This window comes from Schistocerca americana, chromosome 9, assembly GCF_021461395.2.
Source record: "Schistocerca americana isolate TAMUIC-IGC-003095 chromosome 9, iqSchAmer2.1, whole genome shotgun sequence".
Lineage (NCBI taxonomy): Eukaryota > Metazoa > Arthropoda > Insecta > Orthoptera > Acrididae > Schistocerca > Schistocerca americana.
In genome coordinates, this window is record NC_060127.1 from 101,017,640 (window position 1) to 101,040,628 (window position 22,989).

General features: G+C 44.1%; 1 protein-coding gene across 2 annotated transcripts in view; it reads left to right on the forward strand.

Moving 5' to 3' along the window:
• The window catches only part of LOC124550943 (zinc finger and SCAN domain-containing protein 22-like), an 82,641-nt gene that overhangs the window by 24,233 nt on the left and 35,419 nt on the right, over positions 1–22,989 (forward strand). For both annotated transcript variants that reach the window (XM_047125751.1, XM_047125750.1), the window contains exons 4-5: positions 1,561–1,617; positions 10,677–10,981. In XM_047125751.1, coding sequence (XP_046981707.1) covers positions 1,561–1,617; positions 10,677–10,981 — 362 coding nt within the window. The remainder of the gene's footprint in view (positions 1–1,560; positions 1,618–10,676; positions 10,982–22,989) is intronic.

A 22,989-nucleotide genomic window follows, 5' to 3' on the forward strand; every position in this document is an offset into this window, starting at 1 on the left:
GATGGTGCAAATAACACAGTAAATTATTGTCTTCACTCTTCAAAAGTGACAAATTTAGATCAGTTTAAAAGAGAGAGTTGTTTTCATACTACGGGGCACTCAGTTCAGGTATACATTAAAAATACTTACACACACTGCACAGTTTATGTAAATGAAAGTAACATGATCTAAATTAAATATTTGCACTAACATTGACAAATTGTCATCTTCACACTTCAGTAGTGATACGTTCAAAACAGTTTTGGTAGCTATAGTTCTTGTCAAACTATTGGGCAATGAATTCTGCAATATGTGTATATTAAAAATACATATCTCCACTACAAAATGACTGAAAATGTTCCAATCTGCATGAAATACATTTGACAGTCACAGAACTGTTTAGGTGTATCTTATCTTAGGTGAACTCTCTTTCAAAAATTCCTCGAAAGAGTGAGTCCGCAGAAACTAGTATGACTTTGTTTTGAAAAGGAATTCAGTATTTTGTAAGTTTTTAAACTCTGGGGGGGGGGATAAGGTTGAACATTTTTGCACCAGTGTACTTAGCACTTCCACCCACCAGGTACAGATTTTATGATTGGTAGTGTATGTCATTATTATGGCTAGTGCCATGCATGTCAACTGCTGAGTTGTTTTTTGAGAATGGGATACTTTATACAGGGTGTTACAAAAAGGTACGGCCAAACTTTCAGGAAACATTCCTCACACACAAATAAAGAAAAGATGTTATGTGGACATGTGTCCGGAAACGCTTAATTTCCATGTTAGAGCTCATTTTAGTGTCGTCAGTATGTACTGTACTTCCTCGATTCACTGCCATGATTTCATACGGGATACTCTACCTGTGCTGCTAGAACATGTGCCTTTACAAGTGGTTCATGCACGATGGAGCTCCAGCACATTTCAGTCGAAGTGTTCGTACGCTTCTCAACAACAGATTCGGTGACCGATGGATTGGTAGAGGCGGACCAATTCCATGGCCTCCACGTTCACCTGACCTCAACCCTCTTGACTTTCATTTATGGGGGCATTTAAAAGCTTGTCTACGCAGCCCCGGTACCAAATGTAGAGACTCTTCGTGCTTGTATTGTGGATGGCTGTGAAACAATACGCCATTCTCCAGGGCTGTATCAGCGCATCTGGGATTCCATGCGACGGAGGTGGATGCATGTATCCTCGCTAATGGAGGACATTTTGAACATTTCCTGTAACAAAGTGTTTGAAGTCACGCTGGTACGTTCTGGTGCTGTGTGTTTCCATTCCATAATTAATGTGATTTGAAGAGAAGTAGTAAAGTGAGCTCTAACATGAAAAGTAAGCATTTCCGGACACATGTTCACATAACATATTTTCTTTCTTTGTGTGTGAGGAATGTTTCCTGAAAGTTTGGCCGTACCTTTTTGTAACACCCGGTATAAAAAAAATGCATGTTGGAGGAAAAAATATGTTGAGTAGCAGTAGTAAGTATTCCATGTGCTGTTTTTTTCTGTTGAATTATGTTGCTTCCATTATTTGGTACAGCAATTTGAAAACTGTGACTAAAGTGATTTGGTTTTGTTACAGGAAATAATGAGTGCAGATGGAGAAGAATTCATCTGGGATCCTGAAGAAGATGTATCGGTACGTATTCTTGGCTCCTTAAGTTTGCAAAATAAAGTAGTATTTAGTTTTCATCGCTTTCTTTTAGGAAGAAGGAAAGAACTAACATAAATAAGCCAGCTTAGTATACCAAAGTTCAGAGACTACAGAGTTGTGGGGATAGACCGAAGGAGCACTGAAGCTCATATTTAGCCAGAGGATATGGATAATTACTTTCCAATGAAGACTGCTTTAGATGTTTGTGCTACAGTAAATCTGTGGCAGTATAGTGTGCAATTCATTGCTGTTATAGTGAGCTTTGGAACTACTGTTTCTCATACCACCATCACAATCCTCTTCATAATTTTAATCTGCCCATATTTGCTAGTGCAGAATGAAGATTTCTGGAATCTGCTGGCTAATCAAAGTATCACTGAAACACAGTTTTGAACAGCATACATCAGTAATTAGTGTTTTGACTGTTTAAATCATTGATTCATTCATTCACTTGCACAATGTTCTAAAACTTGCATCATGAAGGAGAGCCTTACAGATGTAGAAAAATTCAAGGTATAAATTAACAGGGATATGGCATAATATACCAACAACCAATTATAGTAATGTATTCATATTGATAATAATGGGAATTACTAATCGATTAATATAATAAGAAAAAATATCTGCTTTTAAGTATTATTACTCATAAGGAAACATCACCAACACGACATCACATTTTAAAGAGAAAAAATCCTGCTTGCAAGATATCTGCCCCAGCATTTGATACCTCACAGAATTTTGGGCCATGATTCTGATAGTACACAGTTATGATCTTTTGAAAGATCAGCCTTTAATGTTTAATCCACACCAGTAATTCGTTACTCATTCTGCCCCACTGCAGCCATCTAATGTCTGAACACAAAGTACTATACAGTGTACTAAGTGGTTTGTGGATTACTCTTTCGATATTGGCAACTGCATTGTTCATTGTGTCAAAGTGCATAATTTCTAACCTGTAGCTTTGCCTTGAACATTTTTATGTTGCATTATTTTCTTTGTATTAGAAAGGTGGCACTATTAAAAGTAAAGTACATTTGCAGGACATGCGTTTTTCTTCAGTGTGATTGGCATAATTAAATTGTAAGTCAAAAACCATTAATTTCACTTCACAATCATTCTTCAGTTGCTTAGGTTTACTCATTTTAATCTTGAGGAATGTACATAGCTGCAGAATATCAATAAGAGAATACTATTAAAATGATATTGAACATATATGTCATTGAGGTTTCATATTAAGAGGGCAAATCAAATGTAAATGGGATTTTTATTCCTGGGCATTGACAGTTGGTAGAATCAGGAATGCTCACAATGTTGGAGCAACAGATGCACACCTCCCCTGCACAATGCACAGTTATAAAATTTCTTTCTCATGAAGGAGTTCAAGCTACGGAAATTTCCCAGAGATTGACTGCACAGTTCGACGATCAAACATTGTCAGTGACGCGTGTGTTTACCTGGCATAAAAAGTTCAAGGAAGGGCGACAATGTGTGGGTAATTAGCATCACAATTGCCATCCTCAGACCAGCATTACAGACAAAAACATTCGTGCAGTTTGAGACATTCTTGAAGGTGATCAACGGACGATAGTATCAGAAATCGCAGAACAGGTCAGAATAAGTTATGGGAGCTGCCAATCAATCATCACAAATGATCTACAGTTTCGTAAAGTGTATTCCAGGTTGTTCTTGTTCCCTCACCTTTTGGCCAAAAACCAGAAGTTGAGACATTTGGGGGTCTGTCAGGTGTTTACAGAAGGGTTTGTGAAAGAAGATGGACCATTTTTGAGTCTTTTCGTCACCTGCAATGAAATGTGGATCCACCACTACACTTCCAAATCCAAAGAAGCTAGTAAGGAGTGGCAGAGGAAAAGGGAGGCAACCCAAGTGAAAGCCAAGACTTGATTCTCAGCATATAAGGTTCTTTCAGCTGTTTTCTTTCATTGGCAAAGCATTTTGCTCATTGATTTTTTGCATAAGCAACACACAATCAGTGCTGCGTACTACTTCAAGGTGTTGGAGAAGGTGCCGCAGAAGGTGAGATCAACCGATTCGCCAGATCGTCCTCCGCTATGACAATGCCAAATCTAACAGTTTCCAAACTACAAGAAATGCACTGGACTCAGCTTGATCATCCTCCTTATAGCCCTGTAATTTCCATTTGTTTGGACAGCTTAAAGAAGTTTTAGTAGGGCAACGATTTGAAGGTGATGAGGGCGTGGAGGAATTTGTGCGCAGTTGGCTTCTGATGCAACCAGCTTTATTCTACAATGCTGTGATAAAAAATGTTCCTTCTTGCTGGGAAAAATGTACTTCTAAAGCAGGAAACTATATTTCCTGCTATACAGTAGAGCGTCGATTATCCGAACGTCGGTCAACCGAACGACCGCTTAACCGAACTGTGTACTCACTCGCATCTGTTACTCTCCCACCCTACCGTCCATCATCCCCCCACTCCCAAACCAAGTTTCCCACAGTAGTCACCGCACTGGGCCACAGCTGGCGGAACATTGCTTCTAATGGGGCCTTCACAAGGCGCTGTTGACCGGCCAAGCCTCCAGTCGCTGTGTTTCAACAATCAGCACACTTCTGTCGGCTTGGCACTGGCAGTGGAAGTAGCGACAGTATCAAAGCTATTCACAGCGCCAGCTGCGAGTTGAGGCGTGCCAATCTGCGCAGTTTGAAGGATTGCGCGCCCCCCAAGAAGAGCTTCTCATGGTGCAGACAGTCACCTTCTGTTCTCTGTTACTACCACTTGCGTGCTGCTGCATGAAGAAGTGAACTTGACGATACAAAATGCTTGAACATAAATGTGTTGTCCTTTCTATGAGGGGCAAGTACGAGATTATTAAAAGGTTAGAAGAAGGTGAATCTGCAACCACTTTATCCAATGAGTACAAGGTGTGCCACATACTATATATTCCTACTGAAGTTGCCTTTGTATGTTACTTTGTAATACTAAAAGAGATGCCTATTTTTATGAATAAATTTACTGTACAGTACTTCTTTTTGGCAAATAAACATGTACAGTTCGATTATCGCCGGCCGGAGTGGCCTTGCGGTTATAGGCGCTACAGTCTGGAACCGAGCGACCGCTATGGTTGCAGATTCGAATTCTGCCTCGGGCATGGATGTGTGTGATGTCCTTAGGTTAGTTAGGTGTAATTAGTTCTAAGTTCTAGGCGGCTGATGATCTGAGAAGTTAAGTTGCATAGTGCTCAGAGCCATTTGAACCATTTGTTCGATTATCCCAACAAACCAGTTTTCCGAACACCCATGTGCCCCAATTACTTCCGATAATCGATGCTCTACTGTATTTTCAATTTTTAAATAAAATTCCTTTTATATTTGATTCAACCTCATCGTCGTCGTCGGCTGATACTCGTATCCGAGTTTTCATTTCTCTCCTGAGATTTCCTTTGTCACGGTTCAGGCGTGGAAGTGTCGTTGATGGCTTAGCAATCCAATCCTAGCGTGGAACAGGCGGCCACAGACATTACAGCTGATGGAAGGTGGAGGACGTGGCTGAGCCTGGAGGAGTTTACGTCTCTGGCGTTTGTCATTCTCCATTCTTCGACGTTCCAGCTCAAAGTTTTGAAGAGCATTTGAGGTAACTGAGCGCCAGCGACTTCGGTCTTCTGCTATTGTGGACCAGTTACTCGGATCGATGTTCAAGTTTTTCAGATTTTTCTTGTACTGATCCTTATAACGTTTGAGAGGGGCACCTCGTGGCCTTTTACCTGTGCTCACTTCGCTGTACAGCATTTGGCGTGGAAGTCTGTCATTTTTCATCCGCTGGACATGTCCGACCCATCTGAGTTGATGCCCAATGATAAGAGCTTCCATGCTATGCATTTTTGCTCTCTCTAGAACAGCCGTGTTGGATATGAAGTCATCCCATTTTAGGTTCATGATATATCTTAGCTTCTGTTGGTTGAAGCGTTCTAGTTTCTTCAGATCGCAGCGATACAACGTCCAGGTTTCGCAACCATACAGCAGGGTGGAAATGACTACAGCTTTGTACACCATCAGTTTGGTGTACAGTGTTAGGTCTTTATTCAGGAAGACACGCTTTGTAAGACGACCAAATGCTACATGTGCAGCACGTATTCTATTCTCCACTTCTTTTCCAGATGAGCAGTTGGATGACAGTATGCTTCCCAGGTAGAGGAAATGGTCCACTTGTTCCAGGAGTGTATCATAGATGGATATGCTGAAGTCAGGAACGGAGGAGCCAGGAGTTGGCTGCGCCATCACCTTTGTCTTTGAAATATTGATGGAGAGACCAAATCGTTCGTACGCCCTGCTGAAGGAATCAACTGACAGCTGCAACTCTGCAGGTGAATGAGCTGGAGAGGCATTGTCATTAGCATACTGCAGCTCTGTCACACGAGTGGTACTGGTGAACCTTTTTGAATGGAATCTGGACTGGTTGAATAATCCTCCATCAAACCTGTACTTTAGTTCTATTCCTGCATTGTTTACGGTTGTCTCGTAAAGCATAGCTGCCAGATACAATGCAAATAATGTAGGTGCAAGAACGCATCCTTGTTTAAGCCCACTTGTTATTGGGAATTCACCAGTCATTTCATTCTGGCAGAGGACCTGTCCAGTCATATCAACGTGGAGAGCTTCAATCAGGTCAACAAAATGTTCAGGGCAGCCGAAGCGTTTTAAGACCATCCACATGGCTTCTCTGGGAACTGTATCAAAGGCCTTTTCTAGATCGTAGAAAACAAGTAGTAAAGGCTTTTGCTGTTCTCTGCACTTCTCCTGTAGTTGTCGTGCACAGAAGATCATGTCAATTGTCCCTCTTGAAGGTCGAAACCCGTATTGAGACTCAGGTAGTATAGTCTCTGAAAGTGTCTGGAGGCGATTTAAAAGGATTCTTGCAAAAATTTTTCCAGTGACAGAGAGTAGAGATATTCCCCGGTAGTTACCACAGACGCTTTTGTCGCCCTTTTTGAAGATGGTGACAATTGTGGAGTTCTTCAAGTCAGCTGGTACCTTGCGGGTTTCCCACATTAATATAATAAGTGAGAAGAGTCTAGTTTTTAGAGGCAAGCCGCCACCCTCAATAAGCTCCATCGGGATGCTGTCAGGTCCAGGAGCCTTCCCAGGTTTCACACTCTTGAGTGCCTTGCAAAATTCTTGAAAAGTTGGAGGATCAGCCAGACAGGGTTTTGGAAGGTGCTGTGGGACATTTTTGAGAAAATCTCCAGCGGCAGTAGAAGGGCTGTTTAACAGTGAGCTGAAGTGCTCTTTCCAACGATTTAAGATGTCCTGACTTTCAGTAAGAATGGTGGAGTTGTCAGCAGCTTTAAGTGCTCCTGATGATGAGCGGATAGGTCCATACAGCTCTTTAATACCAGCATAAAAGCCACGCAGGTTCCTTGCATCAGAAAGATTTTGGAGTTCTGTGGCTTTCTGTTGCCACCATTTGTTCTTGATTACTCGTATTTCACTTTGACATTTCTGCTTGAGTTCTAGAAAGTGTGCTTTCTTTTCTGCGCAGGATGGATCTTGAGCAAGGGATAGGTAAGCATCCCGCTTTGCATTGATGATGGCTTGGATTTCTCCGTGGTTGTCATCAAACCAGTCACTTCTTTTCCGTGCACTACAACCAACAACATTCTCAGCAGTTTCTTTGATGATGTTCTTTAATGTGGTCCATTCTTGTTCGACGTCATCTGTGGTTGCTGGAGCTTTGTTAAGTTGTTCGGACAGTATGTCTTGGAAGTGTGAGCGAACATTTTTGTTGTTCAGGTTGCTTATGTTGAATTTTCTGCGTGGTGGGTTTGAAAAGTGGGATCGTGGCTTGCGATACTTTGGTACTCTCAAACGGCTGACTAAAAGTCTATGGTCCGTCCAGCACTCATCGATGTTTAGTGCTGCTTTTGTGATGAGAATGTCTTTCTTGTCACGCTGTCGCGTAATAACGTAGTCTATAAGATGCCAATGTTTGGAGCGTGGGTGCATCCATGTGGTCTTATAGCGGTTACGCAAACGGAATTGGGTATTGGAGATGAAAAGCTCGTGCTCAGCACACAGACCAAGAAGTAGCAACCCATTTGCATTGCAGTTTCCCACCCCTTGTTTACCCATGACATCTCTCCAAAAACGGTTGTCCCTTCCCACTCTGGCATTGAAATCACCAAGTAAAATTAATTTATCTTGAATGGGTATTTTAGAGAGAGTACTGTTCAGTTGGTGGTAGAACTGATTCTTTGTGTCTTCATCACTGTCTAAAGTAGGAGCATATGCAGAGACGAAGGTGATGAATCTGTCTGAACCAATGGGTACTCTAAGAGTCATCAGTCTTTCATTAATTGAGACAGGTGTAAGTCGAAGATCTTTCACTATTTTCGTTTTTACGGCAATTCCTGCACCATGGATGCGTGGTTCTCCTGCATCCTTTCCCTTCCAGAAGATGGTGTACCCTGAACGTACCTCACTAATGTGTCCCTCACCTGAGAGTCTTGTCTCACTCAAGGCAGCAATGTCTATATCTAGACGGGCTAGTTCTTGGGTGATAAGAGCAGTTCTTCTCTCTGGTCTGTAATTGTTCACGTCCAGGAGGGTCCTGACATTCCATGTCCCTATTGTCATAATCATTTCATTCTTCTTTTGTTTACGTCCGCAGTATAAGGAGTGACCTACTGGGTGCGGATTCCCAGCCCGGTTCAAGTGTGACTTCCGATGTTTAGCCCACATTTTCTAGGGCCTTCCCCATTCAGGGTGGGCAGCGGTCATCCTAAATAGGCCTGCCCAGTCGCAGGTGCAGGACCGGATTCCCGAGTAGTCACACGGGTTCTCAGGAAGGCGACCATCACACACCTGCCGCCAGTGTGCAGGTCCAGACTAGTAGCTTCCAGCCTCACTCGGAGCCTGCTACCATCGTCCTTATCCCATCGCCATTGGTCTTTAGAGAAAATGACAGGAGAAATTGCCATTTGCGTGAATTTGTTTAAGGTGGATTACAGCTTGCGAGGAAGTGACCCACACACTATGATTCTGGAACAATTCATCACGGCACATATGTATGTGACATGTGACTTCCGGTACCAGAACTGCAACGAACTGCCGCGAGCTCAATGATGGCTGAGCGGCGCCTTTACAGCCAGTTCGTCTGGCATGACCTCTTCCGCCTCCACGATCTTTGAGAACCTGGGATATAAGATTCTTCTTCCGCTCGCTTCGCCGTTGGGTCGGAGGGTAGATAATAGATACTAGAGAGGAAAGTGAAAGACACCCTTGGGCCTCGGAAACCTAATACCGTTGGGGTCGAAGAAACCAAGAGTTGGCCGAGGGGGGCCGGATAGGAAAGGAAACAGGAGAAGCCTGACACAAGTAAGTGGAAGTAATGCCAGGCTTAGCTAAGGGCCCGTGTGGATGCCACCCACATACTCCCAAGACGGGAGCCCCCTGCGGATTTCAACCTCATACATACTCATGTTATTTAAACAATAGAAAACCAGAATGGAATGTAGTAATATTATGAAAAGGATAATTCCTACTCACCATATAGCGGAGATGCTGATTAGCTGATAGGCACAACAAAAAGACTGTTAGAAAGAGAGCTTTCAGTCAACAAGGCCATCATCAAAAATTAACGACACACACACACACACACACACACACACACACACACACACACACACACACACACACACACACTCACACAAATGCAACTAACACACACACGGCCATAGTCTGTGGCAGCTAAGCCAGAGTGCGAACAGCAGCGTATGATGGTGTGAGAACAGTGAGGATAAGGGGGAGGCTGGGGTGGGGAGGAGAGGGATAGCAGGATAGGGATGGGGGTTGTAAAACACTGCTTGTGGGATCATACAGTGACGAGGCGGAGAGAAGGTAGGGCAGCTATGTGCAGTTGGGAGGTTAGCCAAAGGGAGGGGGAAAAGGGGGGGGGGGAGGAGAGTCGAAAAGGACAGATTTAGAAAGACTGATGGTGTGTTGGTGGAATAGAGAGCTATGTAGTGCTGGAATGGGAATGGGGAAGGGCCTAGTTGGGTAAGGACAATGACTAACGAAGGTTGAGGCGAGTAGGGTTATGAGAATGTAGGATATACTGCAGGGAGAGTTCCCAAGTGCGCAGTTCAGAAAAGCTGGTGTCGATGGGAAGCATCCAGATGGTACAGCCTGTGAAGCAGTCATTGAAGTGAAGAATGCCGTGTTGGGTAGTGTGCTCAGCAACAGTGCTGTCTAGCTGCTTCTTGGCCACAGTATTTGGTGGCCAATCATGCAGACAGACGGCTTGTTGGTTGTCATGCCCATGCGGAATGCATCATGGTGGTTATAGTTAGCTTGTAGATCATGACTGGCTTCACTGGTAGTCCTGCCTTTGATGGGTTATGTGATATTTGTGACTGGACTTAAGTAGGAGGTAGTGATGGGGGATTTATGGGACAGATCTTGCATTTAGGTATGTTACAGCGATATGAGCAATGAAACAAGGGGTTGGAAGCAGGTGTCAGATTGTTGCAGATGTTGCAGTGCTCGTGTGTGGTCTTGGTGTTATTGTGCTTAAGGAGAGGGTGCTCCACGCATGGACGAACTCTTTGAATTTGAAATTTGATTATAGCATGCTGTTCTCTACATACTGGCATAGTTGCATTACACAGTGCCATGTTACATGCTGCAATACAGATCACTCTTCCGACAGTGGGCTGCAAATAAGTAGACGTGAAGAATAAAGATGAAGAATGTTAATAACTTCTATTTTATTTAAAACAGAAGAGTTCTCACTTAAGAAATTTGGAGCCATTACTTTTCGGCACATCCTCGTTATATATTCTTCTCCGAGTCTGAGGATATTTGGTCTGTTTTGTAGATTTAGCACACCAGATGAAATAGTCTTGTCACGGCTGTCTCTATGACGTATCTCGATAGTCCTGAGGGAATGTAATCTGCACCAGGGTCTTTATTTTTATTTATGCTTTACTCCTTAAATTATTCAATTAGTATTAAAAATATCTGTAATACAGCCCTTGACAAGATGTCTCTGAACGATACGTGTCACATTTCAGCCACCCCACCAATCCCCTACGTCGTCCTCCGGCAGCGGCATGTCCTACGGTTGCGGCTGCTGCGGGCAGCAGTTTGCGCACCTGCGCCAGCTGATGGAGCACATGGCGCAGCACGCGCCGCCGCACAGCCAGGCGGGGGCGGTCGCCGTCTCCGTATCGCACCAGCTCTCGCAGGCCACCACCTCCGAGCAGCCGCGCTACACCGTCACGCAGCCGGTGCAGCCGCCCCCGCTGTCTGCACTGCCTGTCGCCAGGCCGGTGATACCGCGGCCCGCTGCCACCGTCGTCCCACCCCAGGAGTTCGGGTAAGTATTCACTCTGCCTCTAATGTAATGTAACTGTGATGTACAGACAGTAGCAGAGCCAAGGTGGGGAAGGTGTAGGCACATTTATTTGGTCCAAGCCTTGTTGACACAAATTTATTATTTAACAATAATTGGTTATACATCCAAGTTAATACAATTAACAGTTTAAAAGGAAATTTTAGCAATATTTTTTTTTTTAACATTCTCTAGAAGAACATGCAGCCCCACTCTGAAACATTACATAAAGGTACTGTTAGTAAAGGGTATATTATATCATACAATTGTCCAACATGTACAAATATTAACAATTACACCAGAAAAATATTGAACTTGTGATTTGTACTACATGTAAATCAAACCTTAAAAAAATCTAATTTGGCAAGAGTGCAACAAATTCCCTTCTGCCTACACAAATGTCACTTATTTTTCTCTCATTAACATCAGTTCACCTTTCGGACAAATACACAAAATTTCTAAATTATTTTATATCAGTTAAGTAAGCTACAAGACAGAAATAACATTAACGACTGGTGACATGAGTAAACACTGTCAAGTTTTCAATTTCACGACAGTTGTGTTATCTAGCAAATTTTCATTTAAATACTCGCCCCATGTGTTCCAAAATCAATTCTGTCAGCGTCGAGAAGAAACACAACTTAATACACAAATTTGACAGTATCAAGAAATAGATGGGTTTATCCCAAGCAATATTAGTAGAATTAAGAAATTTGCATTTTAAATGCACTAATTTTAACAAAATCTAATGTAATAATAATTTGGACAAAACTTTCATAAAATGATCGATGATAGTGGATACCGTGCCATACACTATGAAACAAATTAAGAATTTTTCACAGTAGACACCTGCCGCATGATGATATTCTGAAGTATTTCAAATCACAAAATGTTGGCTACAAGTACCAACCACATAATAAAGTAATGATCATTAAATATAATAAAAGTATATAAAAATTTCGGCCTTAGCCAGGTGACGAGAACCACACCAATGCAGTTTCCTGTTACACTCGAGTTCTAGGCCCAACAAACAACAGCTGGTCATGAAGAATCACGCTAAGCAAGCAAGCATTCCATCCTCCCCACATGCTCACAAACAGCCACACTCATCACAGTCCTTAATTGGTAGGCACCAGTTGACTCCCCACCGCTTCCGTCCTGTCCCATTTCCCAACCGAGCCGTCCTCCAAAACTCTTGCTTCACGCACCAGCACCAACAATGCTTAGTGATCACACCCCCTATCGCTGCGGCGAAAACAAGTGAAATAATGTCGCGGGTAAATCAAATGAGCTGAGCTATGACATGGCTCACTAACATTTATTGGATCTGCAGATGACATACGTTGAATGGATTAAGTTAAATTTGTATCACAAGCACGGAAAATTACACATATGTTTAATAACAAGCACTTAATAGATTCTAATTTTACACATCAATATTATAGGCATATATCATTTTGTACACCATATTAAACTGTAATTTGTCTTATGCTGTAGTCCATCATTTGTTCTCCTCCTTCCTCTGCTTCTTCTGTTATGGCTTCTGTAGGCCCCTTCATGGACTGCGTTTTCCTCTCCTTTGCAAAACACTCGTTCGACCTATACTTGAATATTGCTCGTCAGTCTTGGATCCGTACTAGGTACGACTGACAGAGGAAATAGAGAAGATCCAAAAGGGAGCAACACGTTTCGTTACAGGTTCATTTAGCAAGCGTGAAAGCGTTACAGAGATGCTCAGCCAACTACAGTGGCAGACACTGCAAGACATGTGTACTGCGTCACACTGTAGTTTACTGTTAAAGTTCCGGGAGCGTACGTTCCTTAAAGACTTAATCAGTATATTACTCTCTCCTATGTATATCTTGCGGAAAGACCATGAAGGTAAAATTAAAGAGATTCGAGTCCACACAGAGGCTTACCAGCAATTGTTGCTAGTGAGAATTCTTGGGAGTACAGATGTAGATGTAGACGCAGATGATTCAAACTTTATGACTACCTCTAGTAAATATCTCAACACCTGATGCGAGGCCTTTCTCTTCTTGTCTCCTGCACTTCTTCCAAGATCTTCATTATTGTCATCTCTTGCCTACTCCACAGCTGACACTCTATCCTCTACTTTATCCTCCCGTCATCAATCTCTGACATAATGCTCAAAGTGAATTTCCTTCTCCAATATTCCTTTCTTTCCACCTTAATCTCCAGTCTCGAATAATCCTTCCAGAGTTAAACACCCCACGTGGTTCCTGTCATTCCTCTTGTCCTGCCAGTTGTACCTCATATGCTCTGCAGCATTCTATCCATATTCATCCAGATTTCATCTCCAGCGGACTTTTCCCTTGCCCATATATGCTATATAAAGAGTTTTGTATCGAAAGAAGTAAGAGAGTTTTTTTTAAGATCTTTTTATTGCTTATTTCTGTCAAGTGTTGGGGCACCAGGGTTATCTGGTGTAGGTATTTGGGTTTCCAAGTCACGGACAGCTCGAAGGCAGTTTAATCCTTCATTTATTTCTCAGTAATGTATTACAGAAGACTTGTGCCTGCACAAGACAGGCGACGAGTTGTGGGCGACAAATCGTGGTGCGTGACATGTGGATGAGACCTAACCAGCAGTCACAGCTCCCAACACAGATCGATGGTGGGGCGACCTTGTGAGGCAGACATTCGTGGGCTGTCGTGCTTCACTCGGGTCAGCTGTTGGTGAGGCAGCTGGGCCTGGCTAGGTTGTAGGCAAGGCAGGCTGGCAGCACAGTGAATCTGGCTGGGCAGGCCTGAGTTTCGACCCACAGTCCATTGGTGCTGCATCTGGATCTCCAACCAGACAGTCCTCTCAGGATGGCATTTGTACAGTGCCAACCTCACAGCGGAAGCCCACACTGCGGTAGAGGCCGAATCCCCAACTCGCCCATTGATGCCCCAATGGCTAGTATTTACTGTAACACTCAATAGTTTCAGTAACCCTAATAATAGTTCTCGAAAGCACAGACAGGGATGCCGTGGCCATCTGTGCTAGGTTTCTCAGTTGAGGATCTGTGGTCTGAACAGCCCAGTTGAGGTGGTCCCACAGATTCTCGATGGGATTAAATCCCGGGAGTTTGGTGGCTGGAAGAGTACGGTAAACTTGTCCTGGTGCTCTATAAACTGTGCACATACACAGTGAACTGTGTAACATGTTGCAGTGTCGTGCTGGTTGATGCCGTTATACTGAGAAAAAACACACTGCATATAGGAATGAAAACAATCAATTATTGACAAAATTATTTAATCCTATGAAATAACACTGCATATAGGGATGGACATGTCCACATGAATAGATGCATACTTATAATGATCCATTGTACCTCTCAGAATGAAGAAATCACCCAGAGACTGTCACAAAAACATTCCCCAAACCATAACACTCCCTCCTCTGGGCCAGACCCTTATGCCTATTGTTGCAGTGCCATATACACCAACATCCACCTGTCTAACGGAGCATAAAATGTGATTCATCTGAAAAGTCCACCTGTCAGCAGTCAGTGGGCATCCGGTATTGGTGTGCAAATTCCAGCCTTCATCGCCAATGAACGGCAGTCATCTTGGGTGCGTGAACCAGGCACCTGTGCAGAGGCCCATACATAGTAACGTTTGCTGAACGGTCATTAAGGAGACTCTGGTGGTCTCTTGGTTCATCTGGCAATCAGTCCCTCTACAGATGCATGTCTACCTTTACACATCTCTGCAGCATTTGTTCACCTCTGTCAATGGCCTGTGGTGCACCACAACTGCCTCAGCACCAGTTTTGGGTAGCACCATTTTGCTGTGCATGATATACTTTAACCTTGGCAGCATATGAACAGTTTACAAACTTAGCCATATTGCAGATGCTTCCATACTTGTCTCATCAACCTGGACGTCTGATAAATCTCACTGTTTCTACATTACAACTACTGCACTATTTTCCGTGTCACCCTGACCCGCTTTATATACCATCCACTGCTCGTGCTGCCACCTACCATCCGTGAGCAGTTGTTGTATGTTCACGTTGATCATAGCCAACGGTCACATGAATGTAAATGAACAGTGTAATACCAGAGCTACATTTGAATCAACAAAGTAATAGTACAAAATTGGTAAACATGTCAGGTTTGTGTGTTTGTTTTCATCCACATACACTATTATCCCGAAGAGCATTGTGTAGAGAGAAAATAGTTATCTGAACTGGTATGTTTGTTGAACCATGTGATGAATGAATGCCCATTCCACATTGCCCTGTTGTTCTCTGCAGTGCTGTGATGTCCACAGTGTAGTTCAAGCAGTGATGCAATACCTACTATATAGTTACTGCACTTCAGTGACAGTTGACAGTCTGCACGTTGCGATTGTGGCTCCGACAGTGGAGATATCTACAGACAAACTTGCTGGAACTGTAGCATACAGACAAGCCGGTTTATTTATGCCCCACATTGCAACACAATGTGGCACGTCTATAGGGGAAGTGTGATACAACCTTCACGGCCAGAGTATGAGAGGTAGCAGTAAGGACCAACCATGAGCAGGACAACCATTCAAAATAACTGAAAATGATGACAAATTCAACAGAACTGCTACTAAGAGAAATAGGTTCAAAACAGCAGCACAAATTCAAGCAGAATTAGTAGAAATGAGCAATAAAAACATATATGTTACAATGGTAAAAACGAGACTGATTGACCCAGCTTAAAATGATGCATGGCAGTAAGGAAAGCTCTTCTGAAGCCCATTGTTTTTCACTCCCTTTTCCTTTCTTTGTTTCCCTTCTCCTCCCATTCCTCCGATTTGGCATTTGAGGTTCCTCTTTTTCTTCTTCCTCCCTCTGCGCTCCTGAAGGCCGGCTCACGCGTCTAATGTGTAACAGGTGACTGGGTAACACGTAATTCCCAGCTCCGGGTCAACAGGTAGAGTTCACACAAACCCCCTGGTACAGGCGAGGCCCAGGGAGGGGTGATTGCCTGAGCTGCAACCTTCCCAAATTGCCAGTTGGTCCCTCTGTTAGGTGTTCGAGAGATGTGACCTGAGATGTGACCAGTCACCCAAGGTAGGTGCATACCTCGTGAAAGAGGCCCCCAGTTGGAAGAAGCGCCCCATCAGAGACACTGGGAATTGTCGGGAATTTTTCTCACAATGAGTCAGTCATCTTCCCAATCAACATCTACAAAACGTAAACATAATGAGGCTAATGATTCAAAGACCCCTCCCACTGCACCACGATTCCTCGTGGTCTCACGTACTTAAGACAGTCAGTCCTTTGCCATGGTAAACCCGTTTATTATTCAGAAAGGTTTTGATGCAATTGCCGACCCTGTGAATTCCTACTCTCGTATACAGACTGGCACTTTGCTTTTGGAGACTACTTCTGATTATCAACCACAACAACTGTTTGCCGCCTCGCTTCTCCACGACTACTCTGTTCGTGCCCACCCGCCTCTTTTTCTCACCTTTACCTTTGATAGAGTGGTGCTTCCATCCGAGGTCAAAGCAGGCTATGAAATTATCGCAGTCTGGCCATACATTCCGAACCCGATACGCTGCTACCAGAGTCATTGTTCCAACCACACTAGAATGTCTTGTCTACACACAGCCAAATGTGTAACCTGTGGTAGGGATGCACACATGGGCGATCGTTCTAGTTACCCTTCGCTCCGCGAAGGACGTGGCCACGCAGACGTGCGACCTCCAATTCAGTGCCGAGGTTGTGAAATCGCCCAGTGACGAGGAAGCATCACCATCCCCCCGTCCAGCTGTGCAACGAGCTGTCAAACCCTCACCTCAGGGGCAAAGTCACCGGCTACACAACTGGTAGGCCAGAAAGGACAAGAGGAGTACTCCCGTGAAGACTTCCTCTGTCCCTCTAGCCAAACAACACCCGAGTCTTCCTCTGACCAGAAAGGCTCAAAGAAGTCCTCCAAAGACAAACGGTCTTCTCCTTCACCGACTCGAATATCCTCTTTGACGGTGTCGCCACACGATACCTTAGCCCGGCCAGCCTCCGTGTTGCCGGCGTGTGCCACCGACCATTTTTCAGTCTTGGACTCCACAGACCGTCTGCACGAGCAAACCGATGCTTCTGATGCCTCCACGAAGCAGGATCCTCTTGCTTCTGTGCCTTGTAGTAGCGACTCTTCACAGGCTGTCACTTGGCAGCCGCCGAGCTGACACCCCTACATCTCTTCCTCATCGGGACTCTCCTTCTATGGAACGTTCGCGGCCTTCAGTCCCACAAGGAGGATTTACGGCTGCTTTTAGCATCGCAGCGTCCCATTGTACACTGCCTCCAGGAAACAAAATTGTGCCTTCACAGCCACTTTGAGCTTTCACATTTCTTACTGGTTCTTTTTGACATTACCCCTGAGGTCGATATTCCATCTCATTGGAACGTCGTGCTGCTTATACGGGATGACATTCGTAGTCAATGCATCTCTCTGTCTACCCATCTTTAAGCTGTTGCAGTCCGCCTTTTTCTTTCCCACCTGACCTTTTCCCTCGCCATTTATGTCTCTCCGTCATTCGATGTCACCGGGACGGACTTCCTTCAGCTTATTGGGGAGCTAACTCCGACATTTTTGCTACTCGGTGACTTTAATGCGCACCATCCCTTTTGGGGTTCTCCCAGGACCTGTCAGAGAGGTGCCCTCTTGGCTGACCTTCTTAACCAACTTAACTTTTTCCACCTTAACACTGAAGCACCCACTTTCCTTTCCTCCACCTACTTTCATTTGGGCCTATCCTTCTGCACTGCCCAGCTTGCTCATTGTCTCGAGTGGTCCATTCTTTCTGACACCTACTTGAGCGACCATTCCCCATGTGCTATCTGTTTGCTGACTTCTACGCCACCTGTTCGTCCACCCAAATGGCAGCTTACTGAGGCTGACTGGCAGCTTTACTCCTCATTGGCGACCTTCGAAGAACAAGATTTCCCCAGTTGTGATGACCAGGTGGAATATCTCACAAACATTATCCTTATTGCTGCAGAACATTCCATTCCTCATACTTCGTCTTTACCATGTTGTGTCCCAGTCCCTTGGTGGACTGAGGCATGCCACAGTGCAAGTCACTCGTGGAGACGTGCTCTCCACGTTTCTAATGGCCATTATAAAATGCCAAACTACATTCATTATAAATAGACGCGTGCAAAGTGTCGTCGTGTTCTTTGGGATGCCAAAAGAGCTAGCTGGATTTAATTCACTAGTTCCTTTAACAGTTCCACCCCTTCCTCTGTCATGTCCGTACCAGAGAGGGTTGATAGAAGAGATAGAGAAGATCCAACGGAAAGCAGCGAACTTCGTTACAGGATCATTTAGTAATCGCAAAAGCGTTACGGAGATGATAGATACACTCCAGTGGAAGACTCTGCAGGAGAGACGCTCAGTAGCTCGGTACGGGCTTTTGTTAAAGTTTCGAGAACATACCTTCACCGAAGAGTCAACCAGTATATTGCTCCCTCCTACGTATATCTCGCGAAGAGACCATGAGGATAAAATCAGAGAGATTAAAGCCCACACAGAAGCATACCGACAATCCTCCTTTCCACGAACAATACGAGACTGGAATAGAAGGGTGAACTGATAGAGGTACTCAGGGTACCCTCCGCCACACACCGTCATATGACTTGCGGAGTATGGATGTAGATGTAGGTGTAGATGTGGGCCAACCTCCGATGACTCTCTGGGACCAAGATCCATTCCCCAATTTTTGGCCTGACAGTAGCAGACGATGTCATTGTGGACCCTATTGCTATCTCGCAACACCTTAGGTCGCCATTTTGCAGACATTTCGAGCTCTTCCCACTATCACCCTGCCTTCCTTAATTGGAAACAAGTGGAGGCGGCTTGGGCGATACCCTTCTCTTCTCTGAATCGTGAGTGCTACAATGCCACCTTTATCATGAGGGAGCTAGATCATGCTCTCAGTTTCTCTCGATCCTCCATTCCAACACTAGAAGCTGTCCACATTCAGATGTTGCAGTACTTTTCTCTTGCGGGCAAGCACTTTCTGCTTAACACGTACAACCGCATCTGGGCAGAGGGCACATTTCCCAGACACTGGCATGAAGCCACCGTGATACCCATACCTAAGCCTGGCAAAGACAAATCCCTTCCTTCAGGCTACCACCCCACATCTCTTATCAGCTGCGTTTGCAAGGTGATGGAATGCGTGATTCATGCCTGGCTGGTGTTGAGGCTCGAGACTCGCAATTTACTGATGAATGCACAGTGTGGATTTTGAGTGCGGGTTTCCTTCAGCCGACCATCTTGTTACTTTGTCCACCCCTGTCATGAATGGTTTTCTGCGAGAATCCCAGACCGTGGCCATGTTTTTCGATTTGGAGAAGGCCTACGACACCTGCTGGAGAACTGGTATCCTCCGTACTCTTTATACGTGGGTCTTCCGTGGCCACCTGCCCTGTTTCCTTCAGGAATTTTTAAAAGACCGAGTTTCCAAGGTGCATCTGAGTTCTGCCTCGTCAGACACCTTTATCCAGGAAAATGGTGCGCCTCAGGGTTCCGTCCTGAGTGTCGTCCTCTTTGCTATCGCCATTAACTCTAATGGCCTGTCTCCTGCCTGGCATCTCCGGCTCCCTTTTTGTTGACGATTCCGCCATCTATTGCAGTTCTCCACAGACCTGTCTCACTGAGCGGCATCTTCAGCGATGTCTCGATTGTCTTTACTCCTGGGGCATTGACAGTGGCTTTTGCTTTTCCACCGACAAAACCACCTGTATGAAATTCTGGTGACACAATTGGTTTCTACCACCATCTCTACATCTTGGGCCTGTTGCCCTTCCATTCGTTGAAACTACGAAATTCCTGGGGCTCATGCTCAATAGGAAACACTCTCGGTCCTCCCATGTGTCTTAGTTGACAGCTCGTTGTATGCTGTTCCTCAATGTCCTGTGTGCCCTCAATGGTACTTCCTGGGGTGCTGATCGAACCACCCTCCTCTGTTTTTACCGGTCCCTTGTCCATGTGAAACTTGACTACAGGTGCTTTGTTTACGTGTCTGCTTGTCCATCCCTCTTTTGCCCTCTCAACACTGTCCACCATCGTGGCATCCGTTTGGCCACTGGTGCCTCTTACACTAGCCCGGTTGAGAGTCTGTATGCTAAAGCTGCTGAACTACCACTGTCCTACTGCTATGACTTTTTCTTCAGTAGGTATGCATGCCGTTTCCTGCCATGCATGGCCACCCATCCTACGCCTCCTCCTTCTATGATTCCTTTGTTCGCCAGTATGGGGTGCATCCCTTTTCTCTATTACCTCCTGGAGTTCACTTTCGCCACTCGCTATGGCGGCTTAACTTCACACTACCTGCAACTTTCCTGGTGGTTGTGAACCCTTCCCCACCATGGCTTTGTGAAGTGGCTCATGTTAACATTTGCTTTCTTTCATTTCCTAAGGATGCTACTCCAGCCTCGCTCTATCACCTTTAGTTTCACGACCTTCGTATGGAACTTTTCGATCGTACCTTTGTATACACTGATGGCTCTCGGACTGACCGTGGGGCCGGGTGTGCCTTCGTCATTTGCACCCGTGTCTTTCGATTTCGACTTCCGGCACACTGCTCAGTATTTACAGCCGAGCTCTTCGCTCTGTATCAGGCCACGGAGTACATCTGTGGGCACAGACTTTTTAGTTGTGTCCTCTCCTCCGACTCACTCAGCACCCTTCAAAGTGTATGTGCGCTGTACACCACCCATTCCTTAGTGCAACGGGTCCAGGAGAACTGTCACTTGCTCACGCTTGGTGGAGCCAGTGTGATGTGTGTGTGGGTTCCTGGTAATGTCAGTCTGCCAGGAAACGAGGCTGCTGACACTGCCGCCAAGGTTGCAGTCCTCGCCCGCTAATTCCTGTACTCCCTCCAGTGATTTCTGTGTTGCTGTCTGTCAGGAAGTGGTGTCCCTTTAGCATCGTCAATGGTCCTCCCTCCCTTCACAGGAATAAGCTCCGGCTTATTAAACCTCTCCCAGCGGCTGGGATGACGTCCTCTTGGCCCTCCCGTCAGAAGGTCATTTTAACTACGCTGTGTATTGGGCACTGCCTTTTAAGCAATCACAATTTGATAAGTGGCTCTCCCCCACCACTATGTCCACATTGCACCCAAATTTTAACTGTCCGCCACTTCCTGACGGAATGACCATTTTTTAACTATTTACTTTCCCACTTGGGTCTGTGATAATCAGTAGTGTAAAAAAAATTGCATCATATAGTGTGTTTGTGTGGTGTAATGGCTAGGATAACAGCTCTACGTGCAGGAGGTTGTGAGTTTGAATCTCATCAGGTGTTGTAAGTTTTTTTTTAAATTATTTTTAAATCTTTATCAAAATGACTCTTGATCATCATTTTTATATAATCAATTGATTTAAATGTGATTTTTTTAATTCCATTTCTTTGTCACATAATTTTAATCATAATATCAACTTCTTCATTTGCTCTCATTTTTCCTACTATCATTCTTCCTCCACTTGAAATCTTTGTTCATGTGTTTTTAATTAATTTTATGTATTAATTTCAGTCTAATTTCTTTTGTTTTATCACCATGGTTTTTTGTCCACATTATTGTATTCATTATATCTATTTCTCATTTGCTCGAAATTTCATTTTACTTGTAAAACTGTCTTTCATTTAAATTTTTACCTGCATTATTTTATCCAAATTTCATGCGGTGATTAAAATAATGTGACAAAGGAATAGAAATAAAAAAAATACATTTTAACCAATTAATTGAATAAAAATAATGATCGAAGGAATTTAAATAAATATTTTAAAGTAATAAAAATTTTGTGCAGCTGATGAGATTCAAACCCACAACCTCTGGCATGTGAAGCTGTTACCCTATCAATTACACCACACAACCAGGCTAATTAAACATCACACAAAATTCCAAATTTTTTACGGTCAATTACTCGCAGACGAGGGCCCACCATGGTGAATGGCTGCAGTCTGCGATACATATGATATTAACCTACAGCACCGTATAGGCAGTTTCAAAAAGTCGATCGCACCGCTGGGGGACCTCTCCATGTGATTAATGAAAAATGTGTAGTTATTCACCTAAGTAATAAAACAAATCAGTTAAATTTTGATTGCATAATAAATCACACAGATGTAAAGGATATTAATTAAACTACATACATAGGGATTACAATTACGAATAACTTAAATTGGAATGATCACATAGGTAATGTTGTCGGGAAACAAACCAAAGACTGCAATTTATCAGCAGAATGTTTTGAAACAGCAACAGGTCTGTTAAAAAGATTGCTTACAATACACTTGTCCACTCTCTTGGGAAGTACTGCTGTGCGTTGTGGGATCCACGTGAAATAAGATTGACGGATGACATTGAAAAAGTTCAAAGAGGTGCAGCACATTTTATAATATCACAGAATAGGAGAGAGAGTGCCATGGATATGCTATACAATTTGGGGTGGCAATCTCCTTCTTCTTCTTCTTCTTCTTCTTCTGTTTTTTTATTTTTTTAAAGAGGTATTCTTTGTTGTGACAGGATCTTCTCATGAAATTTCAATCACTGACTTTCTCGTCAGAGTGTCAAAATATTTTGTTGGCTCCAGTTTACGTAGCGTCATAACATTTGGGCAGCATTATTGTGGTATTCCATGGCCCCCATGATTACAGTACTGCAATATTGCATTACTGACCATTTTGGCTGATCAGATGCATCCAGGGTATGTTTGTCTTCCAAAGGTGATGCTGTGTTCTGAAATGACAGGACCTCGTAGGGCTGGTTCTGAGCACCAGGATGAATTGTCACCTTGCCCCTGGCCACCACTGCCACCAGATCTCACTACTATTGAGCCTTCGTGATCTGCTCGGGAGAGAAGGGGGCGTGCTATTGGTCTCCGTCGTTGGTACCTGAACTTGCCACTATTTTGCGGGAAGAATGCTAAAACTTTCCTCTTGAAAACTGTACGAGACCTATATTTATCCATACAAGATGACTGGAAGGCGATTTGAA